General features: G+C 53.4%; 1 protein-coding gene across 2 annotated transcripts in view; it reads right to left on the bottom strand.

The window, feature by feature from the left end:
* Positions 1 to 1,095: 1,095 nt before the first annotated feature.
* Positions 1,096 to 15,659, bottom strand: part of MAP2K7 (mitogen-activated protein kinase kinase 7) — a 37,093-nt gene continuing 22,529 nt past the window's right edge. For both annotated transcript variants that reach the window (XM_067563809.1, XM_067563810.1), the window contains 10 exons: positions 12,606 to 12,750; positions 12,072 to 12,138; positions 11,178 to 11,291; positions 10,480 to 10,599; positions 10,101 to 10,208; positions 9,356 to 9,535; positions 8,569 to 8,649; positions 6,454 to 6,596; positions 4,025 to 4,070; positions 1,096 to 2,974 (listed from right to left, as the gene is read on the bottom strand). In XM_067563809.1, the coding sequence (XP_067419910.1) occupies positions 2,837 to 2,974; positions 4,025 to 4,070; positions 6,454 to 6,596; positions 8,569 to 8,649; positions 9,356 to 9,535; positions 10,101 to 10,208; positions 10,480 to 10,599; positions 11,178 to 11,291; positions 12,072 to 12,138; positions 12,606 to 12,750 (1,142 nt within the window). In that variant the 3' untranslated portion in view covers positions 1,096 to 2,836. The remainder of the gene's footprint in view (positions 2,975 to 4,024; positions 4,071 to 6,453; positions 6,597 to 8,568; positions 8,650 to 9,355; positions 9,536 to 10,100; positions 10,209 to 10,479; positions 10,600 to 11,177; positions 11,292 to 12,071; positions 12,139 to 12,605; positions 12,751 to 15,659) is intronic.

The raw sequence follows: 15,659 nt of genomic DNA, 5'->3' as shown, positions 1-15,659 counted from the left end.
GTGGGGAAGGAGGGGCCTCTGGGGTGTGTTGCGCCAGAACTTGCATTTGGGTTGGAAGATCCTTCCCACCTCCCTATCTTGGCAGCCCTGGTGGGACAGCAGAATGCTCCGTTCCCAATGGCCGATAACTGCTGGTCTCTATGCCCACCCTTCTGCCCCGGATGCTCTCTGGCATCTCCTTGCAGAGCCAGACCAGCAATCCCACCCCCACCCCACATACACACTTTCCTTTACCCAGATGTTTAACTGCTCTCCCGGGTGCGCCCCACCCAGGGTAGAACGGAGCATTGTGCAAAACACTGCTAGGCAGCTGTGCCCACGTTTCCACCCACCGAGGCTCCACCTCCCTTTCTTAGAACGATGAGCACTGAGTGGCTGGACAGAAAAGACCAGGCCTGGCAAGATGGCGGTTCCACCCTGCCACCTGTGGGCATCCTTACTAGGAGGTTTCCGTCTATCCCTGGACCGGAGGAATGGGGCCAACAATGCAACATGATTCTATGCTGCCAGCCAGCCTCAGGATCTCAAGGAACCTTGCAGCCCAAATCTGCTCAGCACCTGACCGTCTCTGTGTCGCTCTTTTTTGGTTGGATCTATAAAGCAACTTTGTTTGTCTGCACGCCTGTCGTCACAGGATCTGAGCACCTGGGGCGTTGTCAGAGCGAGGTACAGCTTCCCCAACCAGCAGCAAAAGCTGTGCAGGGCCCAATCCTGTCCGGAGCTGGGAAATGGTGAGGCTAACCCAACCAAACTGGAGGGAAGCGAATACTACATTCCAGCCAGCAGCTGGGAGAGGAAGCTAAACACAAGTCCTTCTGGAGGCAAAAAGCCGAGATCTCTGCTAAAAACAGGCTGAATGTCACCAGCAGTCCCCCGGGAGCTACACGGTCTCATCTGCAGGCTGAGTCAAGGGAGGTGGAGACCGGACCTCATCCCACAGGCTTCTAGGATTATTCTCCCCACCTCCAAAGCTGCTGAGGGCACCTGCCTTCCCCAACAAATCAGAATGAAAGTGAAAACTCAAACAATCAACAAGCCCCCCCTGAAAAAAGTTCTGCCAGAGCCCCATCCCCCTGAGACGCCCCCCCAGGCTTTCAACGATGTGACATGCTACCAATCAGCAGCCAAATCCTCAGCAAACGTAAACTGGTGAGATTGGTGGAGCTAGGCTGACCTTCTCTAGCCACTGTCAATCAGCGTAGCTCCACCGATGTCAAGGCTGCCCTGATTCACATCCGAGGACGCAAACCTGCAGAGCTCTGTTGAAGCCAGAAGGGATGTACTGGTTTACAGCAGCTGTGCTCAACCAGCACAACTCCACTGATGTCCACTACGCCGTTCACACCAGCTGAGGACATGCCTTGATAAACCCAGGGCTCTGCCAAGATTTAAAGGAAGAAGGAGGTGGGAAAAAACAACTTCAAGTTTCATTAGTGTCTTTGATTTTTACAACTGCGCAGCTGCCACGGCTGGAGGAGAATGCAGGCTGCAAACACTTGTTTCTACCCACTAGAATTACTTTTTTTTTCTTTTTTTTTGTATTTTCACTCCCTCCTTTTAAATAGCAAAAGAAAAAACACATGCAGCCGCCCGTCGGCGCGTTCTCCCAACGCTCAGCAGCCCAGTGATCACTTTGGTAAATACAAAGCCGTGGACAGAGGAAAAACAAAAAACTTTTGTTCGCACTCAAAAAAAAAAAAAAAATAAGGAAACAGGAAATCCCCTGAGATCAAAAACAGAATTAAAAAAATCATCATCATAAATCACTTCAGCTGAACTGCTTCCAGCAAGAATAATCCCCCAACCTACCCCTGCCCCACCCCCAAGGAAAAATAAAATTAAATGAGAACAGAGCAAGAGCTGAGCTCCTAGTTAAAGTCTGAAGCAGCGCTCCCCGTGTGCCCCCTTCCACACCATGTCCCCTCCCCCAATACAATCCCAAAACACGAGAGAAAAGTAAGAGCCGTAAAACAACGCAGGTGGCTGGCGGATGGGCACGGCAGGGAGCCCGCAGCACCGCAGAGTCCAAACTTAATAAATAAGTAGTAAAAAAAAAAAATAATAATTTTTTTTTTCTTTTGCACGATTTGTGTCTTTGTTCACAGTGCGTGAGTGAGGGTCCCAGCCTCCCCTTCCCCATCCCCGAGTCGCTCAGGGGGCGGCGGGGGGCGTGGTGAAGAGAGAGGCATAAACAGGTGACACGCTGCCTCGGAGGGCCAAGGGAGGTTCCCAGCGGAGCCTTCTTGTCTGAAGGAGGTTGTGGGACAGGGTTGGGAAGAGCCTTCACTCATCCAGCTAGTGATGCAGGGCCAGGATTGGAACAGGCCGCCTCTCATCTGGCTCGAGACGCAGGACCCAGTTGGAAGGGCCCATCTCTCATGCAGCTAAAAATGCAGGGCCAGGCTGGAAAAAAGCCTTCTCTCAGCTGGCTGGTGATGCAGGCCAGGGCTGGAAAGGGCCTTCTCTCTTCCAGCTGGAGATGCAGGGCTGAGCTGGAAAGAGCCTTCCCGTCCAAGGGACATAGGCTAGAGATGGAAAGGGACTTGTCTTCTTCGGCTCGCTGGTGCCCGAGACACAAGGACTCGAGCAGAATGGAAGCAATAAACCCACATTCCAGAGAACGCAAACAAGCCCCCACATCCCCTGCTGACACTGGAGAGAGCGAGGAGGGCAGGTGAAAGGAACGGTTCAACCAAGCCTCCGAAGAGTTGCTTTTGCAAAGGTGGGGCAGGGCGATGGCCCTGGGTCTCCACCCCGTCCCCATCCTGCGGCGGTGACCGGCCGTAAGCTCTCGCTGGCATGGTCCCCTCCCTGGCTCCTTGTTTTGGCCGTGTGGCTACCTGGTGAAGAAGGGCAAGTGGTGCTGGCTGAGGATGCTGCTCGTGCGGGGCGACTCTGTCTTGGCCATGACGTCTTTGAACCAAGACGCCACGTCCACTTCCAGTGTCTCGTAACGCTTGATGAAGCTGTGTTCCTGGAAGGGAAGCCAGAGGGACACGGAGCATAAACACCCCCGGGAGTGGGAGATGGTGGGGAGTAGGGGGAGAACATACCATCTTGGGGGGACAGGGCTGGAGGGGAGATGCAGCCCCCTAGCAGAAATGGAGTGAGTGGGATACACACACATACCCCATGGGGAAGGTAGAGTCAAAAAACACACATCCACTCCGTAGGGGAGATGGAATCAGGGGACACCTTCCCATGGGAGAGAGAGAGTCAAAAACATACATGCACCCCTTAGGGACATGTAGTCAGGACACACAAACACACACGCCCCTTAAGGACATGCAGAATACAGGACTGCACCGTGGACAAAGGAGGGGGACTCATATTAAAGAAAAAGGACTACAATAGGAGTGAAACCAAGGCAAAGAGAACAGGCTTGCCCAAGGCATTACAGAAACTCAGTGGCAGAGGTGGGAACAGAATCCAGGAGTCCTGACTCTCAGCCCCACCCTGCTCTAACCACTGGACACCATTCCCTTCCCAGAGTTGGGGACAGAACCCAGGAGTCCCAACTCCCACACTCCCCATCCCTAACTGCTAGATCCCACTTCCCTCCCCACATCAGGAATAGAACCCAGGGTTCCTGACTTCCAGTCCCCCATCTCTAACTACTAGACCCTACTCCCCTCCCAGAGCTGGAAATAGAAGCCAGGAGTCCTAACTCACAATTCCCCTGCTCCAACCATTAGATCCCATTCCCCGGAGATGGAAAATGCTACATTTCACATCTGCTGCTTATTCAGCTGGAAGCAGGAGCTGCAGAGGCGCAAGTGTTTAAATAGACCGACTGATTCACTGCAGCTTGACTGCTGGCTGAGATCTCTCAGCAGCCCACAGGCCTCCCCCAACCTCGTGTGCAGCGTGTGGTATCACACTAGGGCCGTCAGTATACTTGTTGCTGGGCTCACGCCATACAACATTAAATGGGGCAGAAGATGACGGCTGGGGCCTTGTTTGGGGGCATTTCCCCCAGCAGCTCGGGGAGAAAGGAGGTCGCGTTTCCGTGTCAGATACTCACAAGTAGCTTGTTGTACTTTGGTCTCTTTCTGTGATCTTTAGTAAGGCTAAAAAGAGAGAAAACAAAGAGTCTTGGACATCTCCGCACACAACCCGATGGGCTTAGGATCATGAATAACCTCAGCCACTAGGCGTCAGCCAAGCTCAAGAAATGGGTTTGTCCATTATCACTGGAACCGAGCGCTGCGTAGCACATGGGCCTTTCCCACCCACCTCTAGCCGATCACACCAGTCACCAGCACAGGACGGGCTCAAGCACTTGGGCTTCTGCTGCTTCCCTTGGGAGACTGCCTTGCCGGGCAGCGCAGACTGGGCTGCTCAGTAGCATGAGAACACAGGCTGGGGAGCAGAGCAGCTTGTGACGCTGAGCGCCCAAGATCCTGGGAATTACAGCGCTAACAGCATCCTGTGCACCGGGCAGGCTGGAGTTCAGTGCCGATGTGCAGAGATTTCACCTTCTCCAGGTACGTGCTGAGATGGCACCCATCACCCTAGGATCTGGGCACCTCGCAATCTTTTTTAAACACATTTATCCTCACAATCCTCCAGTAGGAGGGAAGCCTTGTTATCCCTATCGCCCAGGGCAGGCCCAGAGCCTTACTCAAGAAGGCTGGGCCAGAGCAGGAATTTGAACCTGGGTCTCTAGGACCTAAGCAAGTGCCCTAACCCCCTGGACCAAGCATCTGGCTAGGAAGCGTCATTGCCAAGGGTAGAGATGGCGATTTACCTGTTACTGGCACGGCCCCACCCCAGCTGTCCTGTCCCGTGTACACGCAGCCAGTTTGTCTTAGCAGATGCCGCAGCCCCAAATCCCCTGTGCGTGTTGTATCCTGTGCCAAGCAGGCTGGGCCATCCCAACCCCCAGTGCTACGAATGCCCGGACTCCGGGAGGGCAATCATGCATAGGGCCTGAACGTTAAGGCAAGGAGGGGCGCCGGCCCAGTGCCCAGCACTGTTCAATGCAGTGAAAAAGGTGGTTACAGAACAGAACAGGGACAAATAAAAGCTGGCCGCTGTCATCTGAAATCCAGGTGTGAGCGACAGGGGCCCTTCCCTTCATCAGCAGCTGGGAAAAGCTTGAGTCTCCAGACCCCTCAGCTGGAATTCCACCCTTGGACTTCCCCGGTCCCTGGAGGTGAGAGCCAGGGGTTCTTGCTGCCATGTGGGGCTCTAGGAGGCCTTTCCTCTGTGCCACTGCCCTGCAGCTGTGTCAGGGTCAAAGGTTTGTCAGCAGCCAAGGGGCAGAGGTTAGCGCCGGTTGCAGCAAAGGCCCCAGGATGGCACCAACCCTGGGAGTGGCATGAGCAGTGCCAGGTGGGTGCGTGTCAGGGCCGTCCTCAGCCAGGCCTCCCAAGAGCCCCGGCTATGCAGCGCAGCCCGCTGGCTCATTCACACCCCCCCCCTGGCCAGGGATGAATCGTTTAAATTCCAAACAGCCTCTAGCGGGTGTAAGTGGTGATTAGCAACTTTAACATGAGCCTTGAGCCCAGGTGCCCTCCCTCCCTCAGCGCTGGGAAGGGCCAGGCCCCAGGCTGGCGACGCGGTCCTGCCAGGGCTCAGCCCTGCACACAGCTGAGGGAGCATGAGCAGAGCCAGCAGTGTGTGGCCAGACAGCGTGTTTGGGGAAAGCAACCGCTCCATCCTAAGCTAACCGTCCACTCAGTCCCTTATGGCACAGATCCGTACAGCACCTAGCACATTTCATGTATGCGCCATCACATGGGCCAACTTGTGCACCCCTTGATCCTCCTGGCACTATGTTGACGCTCATGTATCCCCTTCTCCCTAATCTGTACTCCCCACCTGTGCCCCTCCTTAACCCCTAACCTCTGCACCGCCCCCAGCCCCCAGGCACTCAGTGCAGCCAGTCTCTTAACTCCAGCAGCTGCATGTAGCTCGCAGGGAACTAGCCACCCAACCTGTCCTCCTTCTGCCCTTCCCACCAGCCACTGTCAAGCACCTGCAGCACCATGATCAGTTCTCCCGCTGTGAAGCACAGCCCCGGCCAGTGCTGCTCCCCGGAGAAGGGAACAGGGTCTGGCAGCACAAGCCCAACACGCTGCGCTGCGGAGCTGGCCCGCAGGGGCACCATTTAGGCAGGGCAGGGGAGGGGATGCCTACCAAAAACTGAAACAGTGTCCCTGCTCCGCTGTGGTACAAAACTCAGGGACAGTACAGGTGCCCCCCGCCCTCCCTAAATGCACCCCTGGCCAGAGCATGGTGACCTGTGCCCTCTACTTCGAAGATCACTCACTGAGTCACAGCTACAAAAGCAGCAAAGGCTCATGAGCAGTTTAAGCCCTGACGGTGGCATGGCCGCTCAGCAGATGTCGCTGTGCCCCAGAGATGCAGCGGATGAGTACCTCCCCTGCTGGGCTTGGGGGCCCACGAATGGGGCCCCGGCTTCCCAGCAGCGCAGCCGTCACTCACCAGTCTTTAACGAAGGACTGGAAGTCCACGGAGAAGCTCATGTTGTTAGGGAGTAAGGGAGGATCTTCCTGCAAGACCTTGGTGAGGACCTCAAAGTCCGTTTTACAGTTCTTGTAGGGAAACTGACCGGTGGCCAGTTCGACCTGCAGGGGGAAAGCGAGTGGGGTGGAAGAGCAAGGGTTAAAACGGAATCAGGGAGCTTAGATACAGTCAATGTGCTCGATCTACAACGCTGAGCTACTTCCATGAAACGCAATGAGATTTGTGTGTGGAAATTAGGGGCCTGCTAATTAGGGAATTACCAAGATATCTAGGTGCCTAAAGATGCAGGCAAGGGCCTGGTGTGATTCACAGGTTTATAGGTTCCTAGGCGAGAAGGACCCTTGTGATAGTTAGCCTGACCTCCTGCATAACACATGCCATAAGACTTCCACAGAATAAACCCTGTTGGAACTAGAACAGCTCTTTTAGAAAGGACAATCCAGTGTCGAGCCAAGAACATCCAATATAGATTTGAAACTTGTCAGTGAAGAATCCACCATCGCCTTTAATAAGTTGTTCCAATGGTTAATTACCCCCACGGTTAAAAATTGTGCCTTATTTCCGGTCTGAATTTGTCCAGCTTCAACTTCCAGCCAGTGGATCTTGTCAGAGCTTTGTCTGTTAGACAGAAGAGCTCATTATTGTCAAATTTGTGTGCTGCACCTCAGTACTCATAGACTCTGATCTAGTCACCCCTTCCCTTTGTTGAGCTAAAGAGATATCTGGCCCTAGCTCACTCATTACTATGGATCTAAAGGACCGACCTGACTCCCACTGAAGTAGGAGGGGTCTTTCTAGCAGGATAACTTCAGGCACCCTGGTGTGAGTGTTTTGGTCCATGTTGCATTTCAGACAGGTCCGTTTCACTTGATTCCCAGTCAGTTTCGCTCTCTGGTCTTAAGGCCCCAGTGAAAAAGCCATTGTGTGTCCTGTTTCAGTGACGCAAGGGGAACTTTTTATCTTAAAATAATATTAACGCTTCAAAAAATATATTAGTAGGAACAATATGGTGGTGCCTAAAGGCCTGTACTGAAATCAGGGCCCTGTTGTGCCAGGCACTACACAGACACTGAGTGAGAGACAGTCTCTGCTCCAAAGAGCTCACACTCTAAATAGAGAAGGCAGACAATGGGAAGGATCATTATCCCCATTTTGTGGGTGGGAAACTGAGGCACAGAGGGATGACATGATTTGTTCAAAGTCACACAGGATTTCAGTGGCAGAGCTGGAATTTGAATCCAGGACTCTTGAGTCCCAGGGTGATGTTTTAGCCACAAGACCAGCCTTTCTTCTGCATTCCTCTTGTCATGGAAATTCCTTTTAAGAACAGGAGTGCCCAAAGTTTACGACAGATCCCAGGGCTGTCCCAAAACCTGCATCCCACATCCACACAAGCCAGCTATTGGCTTGTCCTTGCATCTTCCTCAGTAGGCAAAGAGACACTGAGTTGGCCAAAGATAAAAGTAAAGCTGTTTGGGAATAGAATTTCCTCTACCAAGATTTCAAATTTTTTTCTGAATCTGAGTCGGGACAAAAAGCCAAAAGTTGCAAAGGTTTTTGCAAACTGAAAAGCTGAAAAAAATCATTTTGGGTCGATAGAAAAGTTTCACTTTGATAACTTTGAAACATTTCACTTCGGTTAGGACCTTTTAAATCTTTTTTCAAAATAACATACAATAACATAAGTTTCGAAACAAAAAGCCACTTGGACTGAAATATCAAAATGGGACGTTTTGACATTTTCAAAACCTTTTTGTTGCATTTTTTTTGGAGGGGAGGGGGATTAAACAGAAAATTTGTTGATCCTAACATAGTCCTGTGGGAAGTTTCCACTTCGATGAATCAGTGTTTTCTGACAGAAAAAACATGCAGGTGAGAACTTGCCAATCAGCTGGAGATAAAACCCAGCAGCAGATCAGCCCTGCCTTTGCTCTGCAGTGACAGGGAGAATGTCCAGGGAACAGATCTTGGGACTTTGGGTGTTTCAAGATGACTGAGGCCTTCGTGGCAAATCTCGGCACCGGGTTCAAAGCAGCGTTTTGCATGAGAAAATCAAGAACGGACTTTACTCACCAGGGAGATGCCCAGGCTCCACACATCCGCTCGGATATCGTAGTCTGGTTTGGTGGGATCAGGAGGGTCTATCCTTTCGGGCTGGAAAAGAAAAGTCAGTACACACTCAGCCCAATGGAGCTCACCTGGTGGCTAGGATCTTACATTCACCAAGCACAGCTCATCCCAATTACTGACTGAGATTACGGAATCACACCATTCTCTACTGATAGGCAGCCAGCTCTGGGGTGGAGTGGGGCAGATGCATAAGAGCCGCACAGCAATGCTGCAATGTAGTAGAGAAGCGAATCTATGATCAACAGAAGCATCAGCGAAGCCAAGAGGACTTGTTTAACCAATTTAAATTTGGGGGTAAGCGGTGGAATTGCCTGGCTGAAATGAGGCCAAGCACACTGAGGATACATCCCCAACTGGTATAAACGGGCCACAGATTCATTAGAGATAGATCTCTGGCTGGCATAAATATGCACAGATCCACTGAAACCAACAGAGCTGAGGATCCAGGGCAGGGGTCTTCAATAACAAGTAGCCAGGATCTTGGTTCACACATGTAAGCTCAAGCAGGACAGCGCCCCCTAGTGCCACACTGGAGATGGTTCAGCCGGCCATTCTTCAGAGATCTCCCATCCCCACACTGACCAAGCCGCACCCTACACAGCAGGCAAGAGCAAAGGGGGCCCCATCCCAAGACACCCCACATCCGCCGGTGCCAGTTAGCGCACAGGCAGCCTGAAGATCAGCAGCACCCTATCTGGGAGGATACTGCATGGCCCGGCCCAGCCCTCACCGCCATGTACGCCGCGCAGCCCGCGCTCCGGGTCTTGGCCTTCGAGTCCACCAGCCTCCCGCTGATCCCGAAGTCACACAGCTTGATCTGCCCCCTCTCGTCTAGCAGGATGTTGGAGGGTTTGACGTCTCGGTGGATGACGCCGTGCTTCTCCTTCAGGTAGTAGAGCGCCTTAACGATCTGAAAGGACAGGGCCACCCCTTGCTGTTAGAGACAGTGTCACCCAGGGTCAGCCCATCGCACACACCTGCCTCCTGGCGTCACGCTGGGAGGATCAGCAAAGGGAGGGGCCGGCTAGAAAAGCCAAAGATCCCAAGCTCTGTATGCAGAGGCACCACATCATGCAGCAGGGTGGGGTCAGCCCCTTGCTACACAGCTCTGCACAGAGCACACCTAGCACCCAGATCTAGGCCCATCAATCCCAGAATTCCTGTCCTGGAGAGGGCAGGAGCCAGCCCCTCTCTCTACTGAGATTGGCTTGTAGGATCAGGGCCCTGAGTGCGCATGGGGTGCTGTGCAGAGATCAGTGGGAACAAGCCCCTGAAGTGAGAGATCTCTCCCTCCGGGAGCCCCTTTCCCAGCATAGACCCCGTCTGTGCAAAGCCAGCCCAGCTGCCAAACAGGGGAGGCTGCTGGTGCGTCTGCTGCTCCCAGCTGTTCACATGGGAGAAAGGTATGGCAGGTGCCCGTCACGCTGCATCCAGCCTCACTTGCCCTTCCCCCACCTCGCTCCATCGGAACTCACCGCCACCGTCATCTTCCCTAGGATCCTCTCGGGGATGGGCCCCTGGATGCGTTTCTTCAGCTTCTCCGCACATGTGCCCATCAACTCCATGGCAATGAAGACGTCCGTCTGCGTGGGGGGGAGACCAAGGCCAGGTTACCATGGGGAGTGACGTGCGCTTGGCCGTCCTCTTAGAGATGGAGGTGGTGGCTTTGAGTAATGTCGCAACCCCCATGGGGGAGTCGGCAACAGCGGGAATCGAACCTGGGACCTCTCTAAAAGCACAAGCCTTGGCTGCCTGGATCGGAAGACCCAGCTCTCATAGCACAAGGCTGTCACCAGGGGGTCCAGTCACGAGGGGGAGCGGGAGAGCTGCAGCGTGAGCGCAGGGGTCTCTTACGTTGGTGATGAAGGTCCCGAAGCACTGGACAATGTAGGGGCAGTCATGGCTTTTCAGCACCACATCCAGGTCCATCAGGATCCTCTTGTTCTCCTCCTTGTTACCTGAGCGACGCATTTGCTGTGGGGACCAGACAACAGGCGGGGATTTCAGAGCGGCTCTATGGGCTGAACCCCAACTATGGGGGTGAACAGTGACACCTGCTCTGCCCTGCCACGCAGGGGACCGTATAACCCTTTGGTAATTAAGGCGGATGATTCTCCACCCAAGTAGGGTAGCACTATCCCAAGTTCGGCAGTGGGGAAACTGAGGCACAGACACAGGCAGTAACTTGCCCACGGTCACACGGAGTCGGTGGCAGAGCTGGTAACAGAACCCAGGAGTCCTGACTCCAAGGTCCCCCTCCTCCAACCTCTAGACACCATTCCCCAATCAGAGGCAAAAAGAGAACCCAGAAGGCCATCCCTGACCCCCCCAGTTTTACTACCAGAGCAGGAAATAGGACCCAGGAATCCTGACGTGTAGCACCCTCCTGCTCTGACCACTAGACACCATTCCCCTTCCACAGCTAGGAACAGAGCCCTGGAATCCTGACCCTCTGTCCTCTGCTCTCTCCATTCAACAACACCCCCCTCTTCCTGATGGAACCATTCACCCCATGCTCTCTCTGTTTTTAAGGCCCTGCCCCCAATGCTCACCTTCACGGCTATGATGTGTCCCGTTTTCTTGAACCGCATCTTCCACACCTGACCACACGTCCCGCTGCCGATCTCGCCCAGGTTCTCCAGGTCATTGATCTCTGCTTGGTACCGCTGCAGAGACACACACACACACACAGGGTGAGAGCAGGGGCCGTACAGCAGAGCCCATGGCTATACACCGGGGCCAAGGAGACCACACTGAGTGAGGACAACTCTTAAGGGTAATCTGCATGGGAGGGATGCCAGCCACTGGGGCACCAGGCTTCGCTGACTGGCACACTGGATTCCCCCTTGCCCCACATGCCTGTTCTCTAACCCACAATGGAGATCGAAAGGGCAGGGTATCCTCAACTCCCCTCTCCCTGCAGGGATGGGCATCCCAACAAGGGGCAGCAAGTGGGGGGTGAGAGGACTTCTTGCCCTCATGCAGCATGTCCTGGGGCAGAGGATTTTGTCTCAGGTCAGAACCAAATTCAACACAGAAGAGCAGCCACTCCTGGGAGCTGTTTAATATCTGCATGGCAATGCCACACAGGCGTCACCCCCTCCTGCTGAAATGCAGCCATCTCTGCTGTGTCAGCTGGCTGCACAGCAATGCCACATGGGGATCATTCACCCAGCAGTGAGATACAGCCACCTCTGAGGTGGGATGTGGCAGCTGTTTAACCGTGCAGAGCAGCAATGAACAGGGATCACTTGCCCAACACTGAAATGCAGCCACCTCTGGGGTGGAACCTGGCAGCTGTTTAAAAGCACAGTGCCACACAATAGTTTAGGATAGGAAAACTGATACAAATCAGGGATACTCTGCACTAGCTGGTACCTACAGCTGCACTGATGGAGCAGCACTGAGAATATGATCCATTGCCCTTCGCACTTCTTTCAACTCACCTGCCCTCCTATGGTCAGGTAACCCGTTTGCTTCATGATTTCCTGCAGCTTCTGATCTATCTCTATACTAGAGAGAGAAGTGGAGAAAGTTTGGATGGAGACAACATCCCAGTCAAGGGACTCTGGCTGAGGGCTCTGAGAAGGAGGAGCTCCCCTTACAGTTATTGGGGGCCGGGTCACAGTCCAGGCTGGGCACTGGCTGAGGACCCCAACCCTCCTGTAACTGCAGGCCCATCAAGTCTAGTAGGTGGCACGGGATTAGCTCAGTGAGCCGCCTAGCCCACAAGAATAAGGGGGAAAATCTGACTGCCTGAGCCGGGTGGCCCACTCCACCTCATTAGCCAGGCCAGCGGGCCCTCAACACAAGTTTACACAACAGACGCACAAAATAGGCGATTGGTGCAGCAGCTGCATTACGCTCAGTACCCTGCAGGGGGAGCCAGCTAGCCAGGCCAGAACAGCAGCCCCAGCTGGTTCCTTAGTTCAGCCCCATCCCCACCACTCAGGGCGTAGCCTCCTTTCCCCCCTGCTTACCTCTCCATGCTCCTGGGCATGGTGAAGGGTGGCTGGGGTAGGCCCAGCATGTGGCGGGGCCGCGGCTGGTGGGTGTGGTGCTGGGGAGAGTTCTCCGAGGAAGAGGAGCGGCTGCTGCCATCATTCGCCAGGGGGAGCTGCAGGGCTGTGGGAGTGAGAGAGAGTCAGGCACTCGGACGCCTGGGTCCCTTTCCATGCCTGCTCCAGAGAACCCCCCTGCCTGCCGCATCTGATAGCCCCAAGTCCCACTCTATGCTGCTCAGGGTTGTGGGGACCTAGCTGAAGGGGAGATGCGATACCCCAGCCATGCTGCTTACTGACCAGCATCCTGGCTTCCAACATGCCACCAGGGTGGGGTTGCTGCCAGTCCCATCACTGATACTGTGCCCATCAGAGAGCAAACCCCTGTGTAGATACCACTAGCTGCTGGAATGCACAGCACCAATCCTTCCACTCCCCCTGGGCCACGCCGCCCTGGAGACTGGCCTGCTTTGGACTGGCAGGGGAAATAGTTGAAGCTGAGCTGCAATTTCAAGTCCCCCTTTGTCTCCAGCATTGTCCAGAGGCAGGTTGGAAAGCATCTCACCCTTCACAAAGGGAGGATTTTTGCCCTGTTCATTTCAAGGAGACTTTAAAGACTTCGCTTCTGTTTGAGAAGCCGTTACCTGCCTCTGATGCAGGGAACGCCTGGGGTCACTCTGGCTCCGAGACCAGAGACACCTAACGCCGCTCGCTGTTCTTTCCCAGTTTGTTTGCTTTGTGCGTCTGACATCACTTGCTATCTGCTCAGTTTCAGTGGAGTCAATTTCCACCTTGGTTTGCCTGGGTTCTGTCAACCCACAACAGGCAAAGAGACTTTTTTTTAAAAACAGGAAAATTATTATTATTTCTTGATATTATGGCAGTGCCTACAGACTCTGCCCAAGATTACAGCCCCAGCCTGTGTCGACCCTAGGCGAGATCAGGGTCCCATTGCACCGGGCACTGCAGATCTTCTTTATCCCCTGATCAAGACAGGGGCCCTCATCATGGTGGGTGCTGCAGCACCTAATGAGACTATCCCTGCCCACAAAAGTCCACAGTCTAAATAGACAAAGAGGGGAAACTGAGGTATAGAGCAGGGAAGTGATTTACAGATCACACAGCAGGTCAGTAGCGGAGCCAGGAACAGGACCCAGGTGTCCTGATTCTCAGGGCAGTGGCTGATCTGCTGAACCATGTGTATTAAAACCACAAAATTTGGTAGGAGGCCCTGGGGACAGGAGAAGTGCACCAACGCCCTGTCTGCACAGTGGGTTTGCCCATTACTGCACCACTGCAGTCTCATCACGTTGACAGGCCGAGCCACGGTTCACAACAGGCCAACCTGGCCTGGCATTGAGGAAGTGGAGGCTGCCTGAGAGGTTTGCCGGGCTGCTGCTCCGATGGCTGAAAGCCTCTCTGCGGAAAAGGCCTTAAATCCACTGCTTTTAAACACAGACCAGGTCTGAAACTGACAGTGTCCCTTTAACCTCATCTCCGCCGGCTGTACAAAGGGGAGAAGATACCTACCTCACCGGACGGCTAGCTAGGAGACCTAATGTCTGAGGGACAGCAGGTTAAACCTGAGACCAGGAGCTGGGATCTAAGGCCTAGCTCGGAAACCGGCCAAAATTTACAGATGTGACTTGAATTTAAGTGCCCAACTTTTTCAGGTGTCAAGCGCTCCCAATTCCAGGTAGGGTTTATGGGAGCTCTGGGCATCCAGCGCTTCTAGAAATGGAGCCTCGAGTATTTTATTCTTAGTAGCACCTACAAGCCCCAGCAGGGACCAGGACATCACTGTGCTAGATGCTGTATAAACACAGAACACAAAGACAGGTCTTAGCCCAAAGAGCTATATCCAATCGACATGGGCTGAGCCCCAAGGAGGGCTGGAATCTGCATTTGTCTAATTTCCTCTGGAAACTGGTACCACAGTATTCTGGGTTCTATCCCCCAGCTCTGGGAGAAGCCACAAGACCTAGTAGGTTAGAGGTGGGCAGCTGGGAATCAGGACTCCTAGGTTCTGTTCATGGCCTGGGAGAGGAGTGGTGTCTAGTGGTTGGAGCAGGGGAACGAGACTGGGAGTCAGGATTCTCCTCCCATGTTCTTGCTGCATGACCATGGAAAACGTCCCTCCTTCACTGGCTGAATGAGAATAACTCTCACCTACCTCAGGCTAAGTCATCTCAAAGTCGGCACCCAAAACCACCAGCCGGTTCTGAAAGAGTTGGCCTGTCTGCAGGACCTTGGGTAGATTGCAGTCTCGGTGCCTGGGTTACCCATCAGCAAAACAAGGATAACGCTGCCCTACAACCCAACCTAAGAGAGGCAATCCGATTGTTTGTAGAGGGGCATTACTGCAGAAAGCTTTTGATCCCCCTGGTTATAAAGGAAACACAGGAGGAAGCTGCTGGGAAAATCCCTCAGGAATCAGGCCATGATGGAAACCGAGACATCCCACTGCTACACTATTTTAATGGGGCTTTAGCAAACAGGATTTGCTGCACTCTTTGGGTAATCTGGTTTCACGGCCTCCCCCAAACCTTTGGATCTGCTCATGGAATAGCTGCATTACAGTGCAACTCCAGAACAGTGTCAGTTTCAATGGTATTCATTCCACAGCCGGGTTTGTAAAGGAAACAGAAGCGGTATCTATTAACAGAGCCAGGCTCTTTCTCTTGACACATGCAACCTGACTATACCAGACCCTGCAGGATTAGCATCCCTGAAAAAAAAAACACAACCAGGGACAATTTAGAGACTCTGACACCCATTTATCTAAGCAAGGCGGTATTAGGAGTCCTAAATTTGTCCCTTTAGCAGATGTTCCCTCTCCAGGGCAGGCTGTATTCCTTTGCCTTTAATAATCTGTCTCCTTTTTTGGGGGGAAAGAGGTAGTGTGCTTCTTTAACGACTGTCACATTCCAATCAAGACACACGGTGCCATTGTAGTAAATATGGTTACAAAACAGGATAAAGCCATAGGGCCCAATCCTGTCTCCAAGGTGCTGAGCGGAGTTTGTTGAGAAT

The sequence above is a fragment of the Emydura macquarii genome, unplaced genomic scaffold, assembly GCF_026122565.2.
Source record: "Emydura macquarii macquarii isolate MOO-44397 ecotype Brisbane River unplaced genomic scaffold, CSIRO-AGI_Emac_v2 contig_2617, whole genome shotgun sequence".
Taxonomy (NCBI): domain Eukaryota; kingdom Metazoa; phylum Chordata; order Testudines; family Chelidae; genus Emydura; species Emydura macquarii.
The sequence above is the reverse complement of the archived record's forward strand: the minus strand, read 5'-3'. Positions and strand labels throughout refer to the sequence as shown.